At 29.5% G+C, this 18521-nt stretch overlaps 2 protein-coding genes across 2 annotated transcripts; both read left to right on the forward strand.

The window, feature by feature from the left end:
• Nucleotides 1–6079: 6079 nt before the first annotated feature.
• Nucleotides 6080–6901, forward strand: LOC107936524 (chaperone protein dnaJ 11, chloroplastic). The gene has a single exon (XM_016869270.2). The coding sequence runs from the start codon at nucleotides 6130–6132 to the stop codon at nucleotides 6589–6591; it is 462 nt and encodes a 153-aa protein (XP_016724759.1). The 5' UTR covers nucleotides 6080–6129; the 3' UTR covers nucleotides 6592–6901.
• Nucleotides 6902–15306: 8405 nt separating this feature from the next.
• LOC107936528 (pathogenesis-related thaumatin-like protein 3.5) lies at nucleotides 15307–17237 on the forward strand. Its single transcript, XM_041081183.1, has 4 exons — nucleotides 15307–15408; nucleotides 15491–15557; nucleotides 15640–16330; nucleotides 16715–17237. Exons 1-4 carry the CDS (start codon nucleotides 15322–15324, stop codon nucleotides 16836–16838), a joined length of 969 nt encoding a protein of 322 aa, XP_040937117.1. The 5' UTR covers nucleotides 15307–15321; the 3' UTR covers nucleotides 16839–17237.
• Nucleotides 17238–18521: the final 1284 nt, after the last annotated feature.

The following is an 18521-nucleotide window of genomic DNA, read 5'->3' on the forward strand; positions in this document are numbered from 1 at the left end:
GTTAAAATTAACGTCTAGCCTTAAAAATTGAAAATCAACTCGAGTCGAGGTGTTTGGACGGTTTATGAAATGTAAATTCAAAAATTATAGTTACGCGAAACAGAATTGAATTCTATTTTTCATTTAATAGTGAAAATAATTTAAAAATTCTTGAAAATTGTTATTCTTTAGAAATATTTATAAAAAGACATTGAATTTTTTTCAAACACTAAAGAACCTAGCCAAATCGAACTGATATCACCCCTAGTTAAAATGTATACCAATAAGTGGTTAGAAAGAGTGACGGTGGACTTCTTTCTCAACATTTGAACCAAGTTTGAATCTTGGAGTCACCATTATTGAAAATTCATCATTTTTGTGAATGTAATTAATTGTACAACATTAATATATACATACCAAAAAAGTGCTGATTAGCTTTTATTGGACTGAATTGAATAGAATTGTCAAAATTGATTCGTAATTGTTTAATAGATTTGTTTGAAAATTATGAAAGGATGACTAGATTTTATTAAATTGGTACAATAAGTCTTTGATTAAATTATAGTTATTGGAGAATTTAGTAACTATGTTGATAAGAACATACTTTGCTTTCAAATTTGACGAGAAATTATTTTATAGACCTTTCCATCATATTATTTGTGATCCCTTTGTAATTTATTTAATAATGTTTCAGTCATTTTTTTCTTAATTTTGACTTTTTTTTACTTTGAATCTCAAATTTGAATTCTTTAGGGTTTGAGGTTCGAGTTTAGGAGTAAAAAAATTACCAAAATTATGTATCAATAACGTGAAAAGAATTGTTAAAATGTATTAAATAGTTAGAAAATGACAATGAATGATGTAATGGGAAATGTTCATAAAAATAATTTCTCGTTTATAATGTATCAAATACTAATTTTTATATTATTTATATAATTAAAAAAAACTAATTCAGTATTATCTGTAATGGATATGACTTTTTTAATATTATTCTGAGGTCGGGGTAGGCAGGGATTTTGGTCGACCCAAAATTAGAATTTTTTTGTTTAATCCTTTTAAAAGAAAATTATAAGCTAATTTATAATAAAATTACATTTTGACTTTCAAAATATGAAAAGAAAAATTATGTTTAATCTCTTAAAACTGATGAAATTATAAATTAATACACGATAAAATTATTATTTTAATTTCACCCGGAATTTATTTATTTTTATCCACATGTGCCTAATATATTTAAACCTTCCTCTCAAAATAATTGAAAAAAACATGGGAAAATGTCCATAATTTTGGTTTTCTTAAAACGCAATTTTTAAAATAAAATAAAAAAAAACAATCATTTAGTAATTCAGAATTATTTTATATTAATATTTTTGAAAAGTAGCCGACCAAATCACATCACATGTAATTAGTGATTTTTCACTGTTTCTTTTCAAGCTATTCCAATTGAGGCGCTGTATAATAATATATTTTATAATAAATTATAGTTTATTTTAATATTAATTATATGTTACATCATGCATTTGCATTTTTCACATTATTGGAGCCACGTAAAAAATAAACCCGATTGAATTTTAAATTGATTGAGATTGATATTGTTGTCTGTAGAGAAGGATGTAGATTTGAGGGCGCTGATACACATTATTTTTTTATTTACGAGTTGATGATAAGTTATGAGTAGTTTTAGGTATTATATCAAAAAGAGTAGATATTATATGAACTTATAATAAGATTAATGTTAAAAAAAATGACAAATTTATAACAAACATATGTTTTACGTATGAATGGTAAACTTAAGGTCATGAAACAATTAGTAAATTTATGTTTTGATCGTTTAATTTCAAGAAGTTATAAAAAAACATTATTGAACTATTCGAAAATTATTATGTAAGTCATCGGGTTGTTAAAATCGTTGTTGTATGACCTTTCTCTACTCGCACCGTTTACACCAATTGAAAACTCTCATTCTCATTCTATTCAACATTTTAGTTTTTTTTTTTCATGAAAACAATTGTAAACACCATGAATCTGTGAACCAAAATCCAAACAATTTTATTCTCCTATTACTGACACTGATCGTCATATCGACTTGTATTCAAGGTATGTTCATTGTTGAATCGTCGTTTGGAACTCCCTAGCTAAAGACTTAAAATAAAAACTTTCAAATGGTTCAATGATTTGAATGAAAACTTTCGAATAATTCATTGAATATTTCATAATTTTTTTTAATAATCTTAAATGTAATTCGTCCAAACTCATAATTATTACAATATTATAACAATAGTAATTCATATATAATCAAATTGATAGTGACCCCAAAGACAATGAAATTTTCTACTTTTTTAACTTTGGTTACATAGTAATTCGGGATAGCAATGAAGCGAGGTAGATATTAATTTTATAAGAAAAGAAAAATCTTCCGTTTAAAATGAAGCGAGGCGAACATTGTTTTATTTATTTTCATCTTATATCACTCCATCTTTTTGAGTAGGAGGTTTTTTTTTTTTTATCACTACTCTTAAATAAATTTTCTAGACCGTTTCATTCACGTTACTCCATCTTTTTTATACAATGTCTACATTTATCTATACCCCAAACCTTTAAATCGAAAGAAAATTTATGTTTAATCGTGCTCAAATTCACGTCCTCTAATCGTTAAAATAGCAACGATTTTAACTGAGCTAAGGCTCAATCGACTACTCCATCTTACATAGTGGGTTTTTTTTATAAAATAACGTAAAATATTAATTAATTATGAAAATAACCTGGAAGAAAAATTATATGCAAAAATGACCCGTTTGTTACAATACCCATCGATGTCGCTTGACCAACCAGCAATACCACCCTTAATCATGTCCCAACCATCAGTGTTTAAAAAAAAAATTAATGGTGCTACCTGACATAGTGGCGACACTAGACTGAAGTGTGATTATATATTACGTTTAGGGACTTGATGAAACAATTACCCTTTTTAGATTGGTTGAAAAAAGGGGTGTCGCCTTATAGTATGACAACACCAAATATAATAATAATAAAAATAAATTATTCTCATTTTTTTTAAAAACAATAAAATTAAAAAAAAAAGCTATATAACATTCTTATTTAAGTTGCCCAAACATATCCCTTAAAAAATTTCTTCAAATTCTTCAAATTTATCTAAATTCAAATATGCTATAGGGATAAAATAAAAAAAATTTAGATAAACTCGAGATGTTATGAATATATTATTAAGTGGATGTCCATCAAAATCAAGATAAATTTTGATATACTTTAAATTCTAACAGTCATTAGAAGTAGATCTCTACTTCATCTATACTTCTTATGCCTATAAATAAAGACTTAGGAGAAGCTTTGTAAATATTCTGATTGATCAATAAAATGCGATTTCTCTTTTGAGAGATATATTTGGGTAATTTAAATAAGAATTTTATATAATTTTTTAAATAAAAAATGAGAATAATTTATTTTTATTATTCTTATACTTTTAAGAGCTATTTAAATTAAATTTAAAAAAGAGACAGACCTAACATGCAAATAGATCAAAAGTTGAAAACCATTAATTTGGTATCGCCATTCTGCCATACTGTGAGGTGGTATACTTTTCAGCCAATATAAAAAGGATAATTGCTTTACCAAGTCCTTGAATGTTTTATATAATTACACTAAAATTTGATGTCGTCATTTTGTCAGGCGACACTCCCTTTTTTTAGCCAATCTAAAAAGGATAATTGTTTCATAAAATCCCTAAATGTTTTATATAATCATACTTTAATTCAGTGATGCCACTGTGTCAGGCGGCACCACTAAAAAATTATTTTCTTTAAACATTGATAATTGGGTCATGATTAGGGAGAAAATAGGAGTGGTGTCGCTAATTGATTAGGCAGCACCAACAAACATTGTAGCAAACAAGTCATTTCCGTATATAATTTTTCTTCAAACTATTTTTATAATTAATTAATAGAGGCAACATCCATGTTCGAGTTTTCATCCTAAGTTGTTGTTATGTGTAAGTTGTACTCCGGTTAGTTTAATTCGTCGATTTAGGTTAGAATATATTAGTTCTAGATCTAATCATAAATTGGGTCATATGTCTAAACTCAAAAGTTCATCCGAAAAATGAAAGAGTTTGGACAAAAAATATACACTCAAAAAATGAGTTTGGACTCGAATCAGTTGTTTTGCCACCATTTTGTTGTTGTTGTTTTTTTTATTATTTTATTATTGTTGTTTGGATATTGTATAACTTTTGTTTTGTTGGTAATTTTGCTATTATTTTAAAGGCATTTGCTTGTTAAGTTGCAGCTATATTAGTTTTTTCATTTTTTGGGAATATTTTTTGTGTATTTGATGTATTATATTTTTTTAAAATTTATTTTTATATAAAAAATAATCCTAAAAAACTTAATACGGGTAGGCTGAGTTTGGATAGAATTTTAAGCCTATTTTTCGAGCCGAGTCAAGCCCGAACCTAAAAAATAGGCTTCCAAAAACTTGACCTATGATCAGGTCTAATAAACTCTTAATCCTTTTTTTTGTAATAATTTAATTCTACTTTATGATTATCAAACAGTCTATTTGTATTATAATAATGTAATACTTATTACTTCAAATAAACATATACATCTACATCAATACGAAATATATATAAATTAAACCATTGATATAATGACAAAAACTTATATTTAAATCTTCTATTAATATTTATCTTGAAGATAAAAAATACTTAAACAATTTTTTTGAACAATTTTATTATGGGTTTTGATCATATCTGTTTTTTTTTACATAATATCTAGAATTACCCATAGTCCCTCCACAACCTTTAAATAGGAAGATAACACGTTTTAATACACTCGAACCTACGTCCTCTTATATTGACAACAATATTCATGCAATCAAACTAAGACTCAATCGGCCAAAGTAATTCTATTTTGAATTGTTATCCATATATATTAATTACATAAAACAAGTAAGGGAAAAAGAAAAATCTTGATAAGCACGAAGAAATTGAAAACGGCAGAGTTCAGTGGCTGACTCATAGCCAAAACTTGACCACCACTAATCGGATAAGCATTGGACTTATTCGCCGTCACCCAAATAACCGTAGTTAAAATTTGGAAAAATAAAACAAAATAAAATAAAAAATAAATCTTTTTTAGTAAATATTAAATTTATGGATAATGTGGAATTTAATATTTTTATTTTTATTTGATGCAACTATACATAATTTGTATTGTCGTTCGTATGTACATATAATATTTTGATTTTGATTCAGTTCTATATATTTAAAGAAAACGAGCATATATATTTATTTTCATGTTGGATTGATATGGTTGCTTGTGTATGTAATATCCAACAAAAAATGATATTGATTCGATAATATTATTAGTGATTTTTTAAAATTAAATCAAATCAAAATTTCGTGTATAAAAGCGATAAAACTAAAGTTTATGTATGACATTATATATTGTATAAAAGTTATGTATAATTTTGTAATTTATCTATTTTTTTTACACTTCCCAGTATTGCTCATAGTCCCTATATCTGAAAATAATATACGTATAAATATGCTCGAACTTACGTTCTCTTACTTATTACAATAGTAATGATGTCAACTGAACTATATTCAATCGATAAATAAAATAAAATTTCAACTTTGGCAAAAGTCGAGACTCTATGTTTGTTGATGTAGGTCTCCAATTCAACCATATATAATTGTCATAGATAGTTTTTACTCGCAAGGGAAACTCTCAATGAAAAATTTTCAATTCGATTTTTTTATAAATAAAAAAATTATAAATTAATATAGTAAAATTAAACTTTAACCTGTAAAAAAATTTCAATTCAATCCCTCTTAAAAAATGGAAAAAAATTATTTAGTCCCTTAAAAATAATACAATTATAAATTAATACATAATAAACTTATAAATTTGTCTATAAAAGGCCCATTAAAATAAATTTATGATACAATTTAAACTTTATTAGTTATATTTTGTTTTAAATTAAAATTGATTTTATTTTATAATTATTCGTACATATAGTTATATTTTTTATTTTTTTATTTTAAAGAAAAACACTCTTTGTTCGCTATTTATATCCCTTGCCATCCAATTGTTTCTCGAAACATAGCAACTCTGATAACCGAATCATACGATGCTCTCTTCTCTTTATATCTCAACCTCTCTTTCCGTTTCCCCGATTTCTCCGCCGTCTACTTCCCGCTCCAAATTCCGGCCACCTCGCTCCGCCGCTACTTACACTTCGCAACAACAGAAAGGATCGACGAACGGTTACCTAAGCCGTCAAGGAATGGCGACGTGCACGTCGTTGTACGAAGTTCTAGGGATTCCCGTCGGTGCTTCGAACGAGGAAATCAAATCGGCGTACCGCCGATTGGCTAGAGTTTGCCATCCAGACGTGGCGGCAATCGATCGGAAAGATTCGTCGGCGGACGAGTTCATGAAGATCCACGCGGCGTACAGTACCTTATCGGATCCACAAAAACGAGCCGTTTACGATAGTAAGCTTGTATGGAGAAACCAACGGCCGTTGACTTCGGTTTCTAGGGTTTCAGGATATAGAGGGAGGAGTTGGGAGACCGATCAGTGCTGGTAAACCGACTCGACTCATTCACGCTACCGAGTTTGGAAGTTGAACTCATCAACGATTTTTAAACTTCCATAAATCTGTACAGTTAATCAGTCAAGTACATATATATATATAAAAAAAAAGCTGATTTACTAACGACGGCAAAAAAAAAAAACGACCGGCGAGTTTAGCGGGAGAAATTAGAGTCGTTTATTGTGCCACGTACTCTTTTTTATCGGCCTTTGTTGTGCTTTGGCTGATATTTAGGAAGCAGACTCTGAGAAACCGTTGTACTTTTACAGTTATTAAAGATCGAAATTAAGCTTTTCTTTGTTAATTAAATACTACTATTTAGACCATGATTTATTAAATTGTGTGTGAATGAAATTCTGCTTATTATTAGAAATAAGACTAGCTATGATTTTTTTTAATAATTTAATAATATTTCAGTAATTTTTATTATGTTATTGATATATAATTTTTATTTTTTTTATGTTGAACTCTGAATTCTTAACCCTAAACTTCAAACTTAGTATTTCTTAAACTCATAAATTTAACAATAATTTATTTTTCAAAATTGAAAATGAGTGATGATCTCAACTTAATATGTTAATAGATTGAGTCGGACTTACTTAAATAGAAAGTTTTACTCTTTAAAAATATAAAAAAAACATTTATTTAATTTTAACTATAAAAATATATAAATATTAATATATTTTTTAAAAATTTATTAATTTTAAATAAATTATATCAAAATAATTTAAATTTAACCAATCGAAATAACGAATTAAATAAACTGCTCGTCTCATAAACACCTCTAATAATAAAATAAATAAATAAATGATGATTGGTTTATAGATGATCTTAGCCGCAATTGGGAACATGCATGAGACCAAAAAGATCTTCAATTTAATGGGAATGGTACAGGATACCACAAAAACTTTGGGACCATTTCATCAGCTTGGAACCATATTGCCACCGCTTTCTTCTAGAAGGAAAAATAATATTGGGACCTAATATATAAATATGTCATATTAATATTTCATACATAGTTAAAATTGAATTAACCGATTAAGTTGATCTAATTCGATTAATCAGTCAATAGTTGAATTTAGTTTAGTTAGAGGTTGGTTAATAGTTTTTTAAAATTTCGATTATTGGATAATTCCGTTCGAAATCAGGTAATTAACCAAAATAAATAATATATTTTATATATAATATAGTGTTTGGTTGTTAATTTTCAAGACTTACGTAGTGTTTCTAATGTCTTATTTGTTGTTTTTACCTCCATTTAAAGTTTTTTTGAACTATTAAAAAACAAAGAGAATGAACATTAGCAATGTATTTTTTTATATGTTTTATACTTATTTTAACAAAAAAAAGACATAAATTTCGGTTCGGTTAATGTATTTGAAAAAAACTTTGACTCGGTTAATGGTTACAGATTTTTACATTTCGAGTAATTCGGTTTGGGTATTAACCGAATCGACCGTTTGAACACCCCTAGTGGTAGGTATGTAACTGAATAGTTTAATTATTATTTTAAATAAAAATATTGTGCTTTTTAAATAGTTCAATTTAATTTCTTTTAATTTGGTCGATTGAGTATTAGTTCGATTGGCATGGGCATTGTTGCTAATGCATGAGGATGTGAGTTCAAATACACTGAAGCGCATTATCCCCTGTTTATAGGTTGGGGTGAACTATAAGTAGTTCTAGGCATTATTTAAAAGAAAAGGTAGATATAATTAGAACATATAATGAATTTCAAACATATATGCACCTATCACATTGATAGCTTGTATCCGATGTGATAAAAAAAATGAAAAAAAATGAAGAAAAAAAACCCTCTTAAGTTTTAAGGGTACTATCTACACGGGTTGCAATTGCAATAGGTACAATATGTATTTAAAATTTGATCCATGTGTTTTAAATTTGCTTGTGTCCAATGCCCAAGTTGACAACTAGGCTAAAACATGACTTGATTGATATAATATCAATACTTTGAGGACTCAATTACAATGTTTTGAAGTTTGGTTATCAATTTGAAATCTAGACCATTGTAAGAGGACTCTAGTACAATTAATCCCATATTATATTTTAGAAGCTTTTTGATTCATTCTATTTTCCAGCAGATAATTTTGACAAGGAATTGGAAGATGTCGATTTTTTGTTAAACTATTTTTCTTTTTGGTGGAAAAATTAAAAATTATGGACAGTTTCTTGGGCCTAAAATGTCAACAAAAGTAGTTTTCAAATTAATCTTGAATTCAAAAAGTTTTAATTGCATCACACATCCCCAAACTTCAAAAAGTTTTAATTAAGTCCTCAAAAAGATCGATATCAATCAATTCCTTTTATTAGCCTAGTTGCCAATTTGGGTTTAAATGCTAGTTCGGATATTTAAAACACATGTATCAAATTTTAGACACATTTTCACCTACTGTATGAACAATTTAAATTTAGCGTATTAAAAATATATATTTGAATTAATATGTAAATTGTCCATACAAAAGGCGTATCAAAATAATGTCTAATTTTTCCCCGAAAACAAATAGAATATATTCACAAATACAATGTAACTACAAATATATGTCCGAACAATTACAACATAGAATCAAATCAAATCAATACAAAACACAATGAACAAAGAATCGAGAAGAATCCGAAAGGAAAAATCCATACATGGCATATGCGCATGATGAAATTGGAAACCCACACATTGCATCGAGAGTGAAGCTATAAATTTTTCTAGAGGAACCCAATTTGAGTTATAAATTTTTGTGAGTATCGAAATACGAAATTACCATTATATTAGCTTATAACTTTACATTTTCTACAAGAATTTAATTTATTTTAAAGCTAAAATACAATTTTACCATATAATTTATATCTTTCAAAAGGACTATAACATAAGTTTCCATGTTTAAGAGACTAGCCATTCTCGTCCATATATCACAATTATGTATGATGAAACTTAATTTTTTTTTTAACAATCTTATCATATGTTCGGATCATATCTCCTCCCAAACCCATAAATAGGAGGATAATACGCTTTAGTACACTCGAACTCTTATATTGATAATAATACTCGTACCAATCTAACTAATAAATAGAAAAAAAAACTATATAAAAAATAAGAAATAATTATACTAATGTACTTTAAATTCAAAGTAGTCGGCAGGCATTGTTTAAATTTTTTTATTTGCAAAAAAACCCCTCCAAAACATCTAGATTATTGATTCTAGAATATGGTGTTAATAGAACTTATTTGACTATCAATAAAGTCTTCTTGATTGGCTTCACCTTCTAAAATAGCACTCTATCAAAGACTATTAAGCTCGTACACTTTATGTGCCCCATATAATTTCCAGGACAACATTCCTTTAATTTTGGCTGAATTTTGGTTTTAGTCCCTTTATTATATTTAATCTCTATATTTTAATCTAGTTTAATTTAGTTTCTCAATTTTTATAGGGATAATGTATTTTTTTGCCCTTGAACTTGAGAATTAGATTCACTTTGGTACATGTATTTTTTTTGTCCACTTTAGTAATTGAATTTGGCAACTAAATTCATTTTGGTCTCTGAATTTGAATTATGTAAAGATTTGATGATGTGAATAAAGCCACTGGAATAGAATAGGATTGGATGGATAGAGAACAGATTGATGTAATAGTTTAAACAAATGGGTTGGATCGATTGACTTAAAAATTGCTTGAAATTGGTAAAATTTGAAAGTCGTGACACAAATTGACAATTGAATAGATTGAGTCGGTTTAATAAAAAAATATTTATTGTCGATCTGACAATCGAACCAGTTGAACTGGTTAAATTAGGAATCGATAGTTTGACATGTTCAACCACCAACCTAGTTATTAAAATACTAAACGTGACACTCTAAGATTATAACATATCATCACCTAAAAATTTATATATATATTAATTTTCAAAGGATGATGTGGCACTCTTCAAGTTCAAGGACTAAAATGGACCTAATTGTCAAGTTCAAGTGCCTAAGTGAATCAAACAAAAGTATAGGTGCCAAAGTGAACCTAATTACCAAGTTCAAGGGTAAAAAATTATATTATCCCATTTTTATAATATTATTAGTTAGCTCAAGTAGTTAAATACGGTTAATTATTTTGATTAAAATACCGATGTGGATTCTTTCTTAAATATACTCCTTCCAATATAAGAAAAATTTATATCGAAATGAATTTAGCCCAATTTTTTAAGGTAAAAAGATCTCTTCAGTCCTCTCAAATTCAAAATTGAGCAAGTTGGTCCCTCTCAAAAAATTAGAGCAATTTAATCCTCATCAAATTTGAAAGTGAGCAACTAAGGACAATTAATCACGACGTTAATGTCTTCCGTCAGTTGTACATAATTTTAATTGATATAGTAATAAATTTAGCATTCGATGCTTACATATTTGTCATTTTGACCTTGATTCTAAAAAAGTTAAACAAATTTAATCTCAACATTTACACAAATGTTGCAGGATAACATTGTTAAATCAGGACCAAATTAATAGAATGTGTAAATTTTGAGAGCTAAATTTATCATTATACCAATAAAAAAATATGTACAATTGATGTAAAACATTAACTTCTTGATTAATTGTTCTTATTTGTTCACTTTTAAAATTTAAAAAAGATAATTAATTTTTTTAAAAGAAATAAATTTGCTCAATTTCAAAATTAAAGCTATTTTTTTATTTTTTACATTTTGGTCCTGTTTGGCGGGATTGAACCCGTTTTCTAGAAGGCAGAAAATTTAGATATGTATTGTTGTACCTTAAATTCAAACTGGGCGGCTGGAAGATAGACTCCGAATTGACATTTCTAGATTATTGATTCTAGAACGTGGTCCTAAGTAGTTGGTTAATGGTCCACATAATTTTCTTAATTGGCTCGGTTTTCGGTTTTTGAATATTCATGTTCGAATTTCATAATTTGTAATTGTAATGTTTAGGTCTTTATTTTTAACGTGCGAGTACATTATGGATGAGTTTTGTTCGATTTTTGTTTGATTTTTCCAATTATTCATTTATCGTGTTTTATACTAATTTAAAATTTTAAAATTTTTGAAAAGCTTAAATAAAAATTTTTCTATTTTAAGGGAGACCGAGACATTGCCAGCCATTCTAATTTTGCCCTCGGAGAAAACCCACTCATGATATTTGATCATGATGAAACTCGAATATAAAAGACTGGATACTAAATTTGGAGTTGAAATGATAAATATGTGTTCATGGGGTTATTTTTGACAATATAACATTACTTTTTTTTTCCTGTCTTGGAAAAGAAGGTAGTGGAGTTGAGTTATTTATATCTTTTATAATGGAAATCATTACTTAATAGATTTTTATTATTGGATAATCGTCATTTAGAGTCAAGGTTAATGCTCAACACGTGCTTTTAAATGTGATTGCACCACGTTGATATCACATGCGAGTTTCGGTATAATTGGTAAAGACCTTGTGTTCAATGTTGCACAGCAATCATCCCTGCTACTGTGTTCGGTAAAAATGTCTTTTCGGCTTGAGAACCCAACTTGGGCTATGTTTCCCAGCTTCTCCGAGTGGATGCTTGCAAGGTGTTTGTAAGAATCCTCTCAGAAAGTCCGATGAAAGTTCAAGCCGTGAATGGGCGTAGGGCAGTGTCTGAGGTGGCCGCTAATTACCCAAAGTGTCAAAGATTTATTTGGTTAGCATAACGTAATTCGATTGCTTTCAACAACACAGCAAACATGCGATTGCTCATCAAGTTTATCATCAGCATCTTGGAAGATCTTTCCACAAAGGCTTAATAAACTATGGACGGATGGAGTTAGTCTTGGATTGATGAATCTGAATTGGATCAATTGAGTTTGAGATCGATTTTAAAGTTTATCATTCAAGTTCTGTTTAAATCGTGTTATCTTGTATATTTATTTTAAGGTCAATCATTCTAAATTTAGTTAATTTTGTGTTATAGTCATACATATTTACCTATCAAACCTTTTTGTCGGGTCATCTCAAACTCAAGTCATTTTAAGTTACTTGTTCAAACTATTACGGATTGGATTCCGAATTTATACTCCCATGCTACATTGGCCTCCATGTACCGGACAGCCAAGAACCAGCCGAAGCAATGCTACAGCCTACAAGGCCCATTATGAAGCATTAGACACACTTTAACAAGAAGCCCAAAGTATTTGGATCTGGCCTAACGAGGAAGAAGATGTTTATGGGCTACGAAAGATTGAGGCCTTGCATCGAAATATAAATCTCAAATTTTGTATTTGTAAATGTTTAACTCAAAAATTTTAAGATTCGAACATTTTAATTCTAATTTTTAAAATATTATAATTATAATTTAATATTTATTAAATATATATGTTTTATGGCCATTATATATTTTTCTTTTATTAAATTCTTAAACATAAACAAAATTTAAAACAAAAGAAAAAAGTAGCCAATTTTAAACTTAAAAGAAAATTGGGTCATATCATGCTCGAGCTTTGAATTTGAACTTGAGCTCGTTCCATATTTTAAATGAGTCTCACTTTTTTTTTGTTCAAAAAAGGCGTAGCTAGAGAATTGGTTAGGGGCAAAACAAATTATAAATTTCTAAGGACTAAAATACAATTTTCTTATAATATTATTTTGTAATTTTATAAAACTTTAAAGGCCTAAATGATAAATTTGCCATTGGGGAAGCTGGTCTATGCCTATGTGCTCAAACTAGATGTGCTCATGGGTCGGGTCGGGGTGAGCCTAAGCATGATATTAACATACTTTATGCTTGTCCAAGCCTCGCCCAACTTGAAATATGGGCCTAAAATTTTGCTAAAACCCGCCCATATTTACAAAAGACTAACCCAAGCTCATTTTAGGCTCGTTCATTTTTTTAAAAAATTATTTATATTATATTATTTTAATATTTAATATTTTTTATTTATTAAAAGTTTTTATATAGTTATCTTAACATTATTTTAATGTTTATATTACGTAGTATAATATATTTAGTATAAGTTTAATTTTTAATGTGTTCTAAATTACATAATATATATATAAATAACAAAATATAAACTATTATAAACTTAAAAACAAGTCGGGTCGAGCTTGGGCCTTGAATATTCAAGTCCAAGCCTGGCCCATATTTTAAACGAGCCTAATTTTTTTGCCTAAACCCATTTTTCGGGCCTAATATTTTTGTCTATACCCTCTCAAATTTTGTACAAACTTTCGGGCCCATACAAATAACCAAACTCAAACAGATCTAACTGAAACCCATTATTAAAACTAACATTTTTATCTAAGCCCTTTCAAATTTCACAATAATCCTCCAAATTTGAATAAATAACCCAATCTCAAACAAGTCTAATCCTTCACCATTTGCCTTAGAACTTCACGGCTGGTGTAAGGCCACGAAGGCGTTCGCATGATCTTTTGACATTGACCTCTGTTTCCTCACAAGTAGTCAACTGTTTAGCAAATAATAAATAAAACCCCCCAATTGACCATTGCAGTCAAGTTGCTTGCTTGTATGTGTTAGTAAAGGTATATATATATATAAGGGCCAAAATTCCTTTATGCTAACACTTCATGTGCATCAACAAGTAAAATCCTAAATGAAGGTCAAGTGAGCTGAACAAAGCTCACCAACTTGCCTCAGCTAGATCCTATGTTGAGTTGAGCATAATGGAGCTAGATAATGATGTTTTGCAGCCTTAATCCAATCAAGATTTATACCCAACAAGTTTAAAATATTGACAAGTTGCACAATGATGGCCATATTTCCTTTATTATGAAGTTAGTCCTTATAATTTAATTTAGTGTAATTTTATCATTCTATTTTTATGAAATAAATAGCTTAGACTAAAATTTTGATCTGAATTTTCTTACAAGAATTCTTTTCAAATTATTATGTTGATGTATATATAAAATGTTAGAAAGGGTAATTTAAAAAAAATCACATCTGTATTTTAATCGAAATAATTAATAAACTATTTGGATTAACTAATGACATTATAAAAGATAATAAAAAAAACTAAATCAATGGGGAACATGCCATTAAGATTGGGAGGGGGTTAGTTAAATACTTCAAAAAATTTAAGGGTCTATTAAAATTTTTAAAAAATTTTGAGGGGCATTGAAGAATTTTCTAAAAATTATGAAGGGTTTAATTAGTTTTTAAATTTTTTTGAGAGAAGCAATGAGAACCTCAAAAAAAAAAAATAGAGAGACCTAATTAAAAATTTCAAAACTCTGATAAAACTTTGAAAAATTTTCAAAATTTTGGAGAGCCAAACCAAATTATGTCAAATTAAAGTATATGTTGCGTATGGTGGAGAGGCACATAGAAAAAGTTCAGGTAGAACCAAATCTCTAACTTGAGCATGGTAAAAGGACCAAAACCGTAATTTGACCCACAATAATCATCCCTGTCAACTCCTTGTATAACTTGCTTGGTGATTACCCTCGACAACTTGCATATATAAGTTGACTGCCATTGGTTAAAAATATGAGACTCATAGCTTCTTGAATATGTTCAAATTACCTATCAAAATCATAGCCTCAAATTGCAAACCTGATGTCCTTTCTGCAACCTCAAATATGCAGAAATCCCAATGTACCTCATCAATACTTCCAAAAGCCTATTTCATCATTGATGTATTCTACTATTATATATATATATGTCAGCTTTATAGCGACAATTTGTTTTGGTTTTCCTAAGTAAGCAAAGAAAAAAAATTACTTGGACAGCAATGGCCGACTGCAAATGTTTGCAGGTTGAGCATGTGCCTCATCATACATGCTTCTTTGCTCTGCCCCACTGCCCATATCATCACATGGTACCCACACATCAACATTAGATTTACTTTCTATATATATATGCAACACTCTTAGTACTCACCAAAGTGTTTGCAAATATAGTTTCCAATGGCTGCTCTGCAACTTACGATTGTATTGGTTATGTTCGTCTTCCTTCAACTATTCTCAGGTCATAAATCATTTCGCCGAGTTCATTTCTCGTCGTTGTTGTTTTTGCTCCTGTTGTTGGTTTTAATCTGGTTTTATTACAGGTGCTCGTTCGTCGACGTTTACCATCATAAACAAATGCAGCTATACAGTTTGGCCAGGAGTGTTGTCAAGTGCTGGAATCCCACCACTTTCACCTACAGGTTTTGTTCTTCAACAAGGAGAATCGAAATCTATCGATGTTCCGACATCTTGGTCAGGTCGGTTATGGGGTCGAACTCTTTGTACCCAAGACTCTTCTGGCAAATTCACTTGTCTCACTGGAGACTGCGGTTCGTCTACGATAGAATGCTCTGGTGCTGGTGCTATCCCTCCTGCAACCCTTGCGGAGTTTACATTGAACGGAGCTTCGGGATTGGATTTTTATGACGTTAGCCTTGTGGATGGATACAATTTACCAATGATGGTATCTCCACATGGTGGTAAAGGAGGTAATTGTAGTTCAGCCGGATGTGCTGCGGAATTGAACAGTAACTGTCCTTTGGAACTTAAAGTTGTCGATGGGAGTGAAGGAGTGGCTTGTAATAGTGCATGCAATGCTTTCGGGGACCCTAAATATTGTTGCAGTGGCGCTTATTCGACTCCCAATACGTGTAAGCCGAGCTCGTACTCGAAATTCTTCAAGGTAGCATGTCCTACTGCTTATAGCTATGCTTATGATGATGGAACCAGTACCTTTACCTGCGCTGGTGCTGATTATGTCATTACTTTCTGCCCTACTACACCTTCCACAAGGTAATAATTGCATTGCAAGCCCCTTAGCTATTATGATTTAGTCGATCAGCTACTAAACAAATCATGGTCAATCCATATCTGTCAGTTGAAATTTCCCTATTCTTATGGTTTGGAATTGGGAGCCATATGGGGGAGGGACCATACATTGTTTAGTCCCAAGACGGCCTTCATGTACCTTTTTGGTAAAAGGACTATGAAGTCCATTATGGTACTTTTACCTATTTTTTTTTTAAATGTTCATCTTCATATACACTTCCAAAATCTAAACCTCAGCACTGTCCCATGCTGCAACTGCATATGCCGTATACACCATTTATGAGCACCTCCCAATCATCATCACATCGAACTTATTTTGCCACTGATGTTGAATTATGGTTGTTGCAGTCTCAAGACCTCCGATCCCATGGCGGTCGATGTGTCAGCTAGTTCCCGGTCTACTTCATCAGCTCTCATTGTCGGTGTCATAACCAGTTTGGCCATAATATGGCAGTTCTGGCATCTCTTTTAACAATGCCGAGCTGCCAACCGACAACATTCAGGACCTCAACTATTTGCAAACTAATCGGAAACCGAGTGAAGATCAACAGTTGGCCACACAATCTAAAACCATCCAATGATATCACATAATCACCGGCCTGCATTTTCTTTCCAACTAGAAAACCAGTGTAATGTATAAGTACAAAAGATAGAAAACATATATATCAGACATTATTAGAGGCAGGCAAGATAGAGGCATATTTTTCAATCGATTATTAGACATAAATTGCAGGAAAAAGACAATGATTAGTTGGCTATGGCTAACGTTAATGTTTTGTTACCGTAGCCTACTAATGCCAAAGGAGATGAGTTCATTTGTCTCTATTTGTTCTTTAAGAAATGCAATTATTTAATGATTTGTTTAGTTTAAGATATATGGTGTGGGTTTGGCCGTCACAAGCTTTCAATTATTTTACCAAATGTTCATTATTAAATAATTTATTGCATCTGATCTGAATTTTTTAGTTGAGTTAAACGGTCCTATGGTGCAGTTTAAATATTAATTTAGATGTCGTACATGGCAGTTTAAATTAAATTTATTTAATTAAAAATTTATTTTCATTTCAGTAACTAGATATTTAAGTTGGCATTTAAAGGATTGCCGCTAGGGAAGTAACGGAATTTAACGGTACAGTGACCACTTCGTAACAAAACGATAACGTAAGTGACTAAAATATAATCAGAGGTAAACAAAAGTAACTTTTTGTAGTTTACCCATTTTTATATTTATCAAGTTTAGGGATCAAAATAGACTTAATCGTTTAAGTATAAAAAAAAGTGTATGTACCAAAATGGACCTAATTATCAAGTCTAGAGAATAAAATTTATATGGGTAAAAGTACACTAATAATTACCCAACTATTAGTGAATTTATTTTTTGATTACCCAATTATTTAATTTTGTTTTTTTTGTCACTAGCTGCAAGCTAATGGTAGCAACTTTTAAAATTGGCTTATGACAATTTTTAACTCTCAATATTTATAAATTATGTGAACTTAGTCTTGATTCTAATAAAATTTAATGCTCAACATTTACACATTATGTAATTTGATCTCTGTTTCGTAATTTCTTTTTTTGTGAAATTGAGGGTTAATTTTGAAAGAAAGAGAAAAGATGAAAATCATTATATTGAATTTTTAGATATGTTTTGTATATTTTCAATCAAATTTTGTTAATAAATTTATTTCTTTTAGCTTTTTAAGTGAAATGGTAAAAAAACCTACAAAAGACCAAATTTCACAATGTGTAAATGTTGAAAGTTAGATTTTTTAGAAATAGTCAATTTTAAAGTTGTTAAGGGTTAAAGTTGTTATTACGTCAATTTTAAAAATAGTCAACGTTAGTACTAGTGACCAGAAAAGACAAAATTGAACAGTTGGGTGATCATTTTTGTAACTTTTCATAAAAGACAGAATAATTATTTTGTAACTTTTTATAGTTTGGTGACCAAAAAAGATATTTACTAACATCAGTTTAGTAACTATTTTATAACTTTTAATAGTTAAGTGACAAAAAAAATTTACTAATAATTAAGTGACTAATAATGGAGTTTATCCTTAACTTTATTGCTCAGAGATAAGGAATATTCCATGCAGAGTTTCGGTGCATTCATCCATGCTTCATTTAAAAGGGAAGTCACTATGATAAGGATAAA

Source organism: Gossypium hirsutum, chromosome A02 (assembly GCF_007990345.1).
Source record: "Gossypium hirsutum isolate 1008001.06 chromosome A02, Gossypium_hirsutum_v2.1, whole genome shotgun sequence".
Taxonomy (NCBI): domain Eukaryota; kingdom Viridiplantae; phylum Streptophyta; class Magnoliopsida; order Malvales; family Malvaceae; genus Gossypium; species Gossypium hirsutum.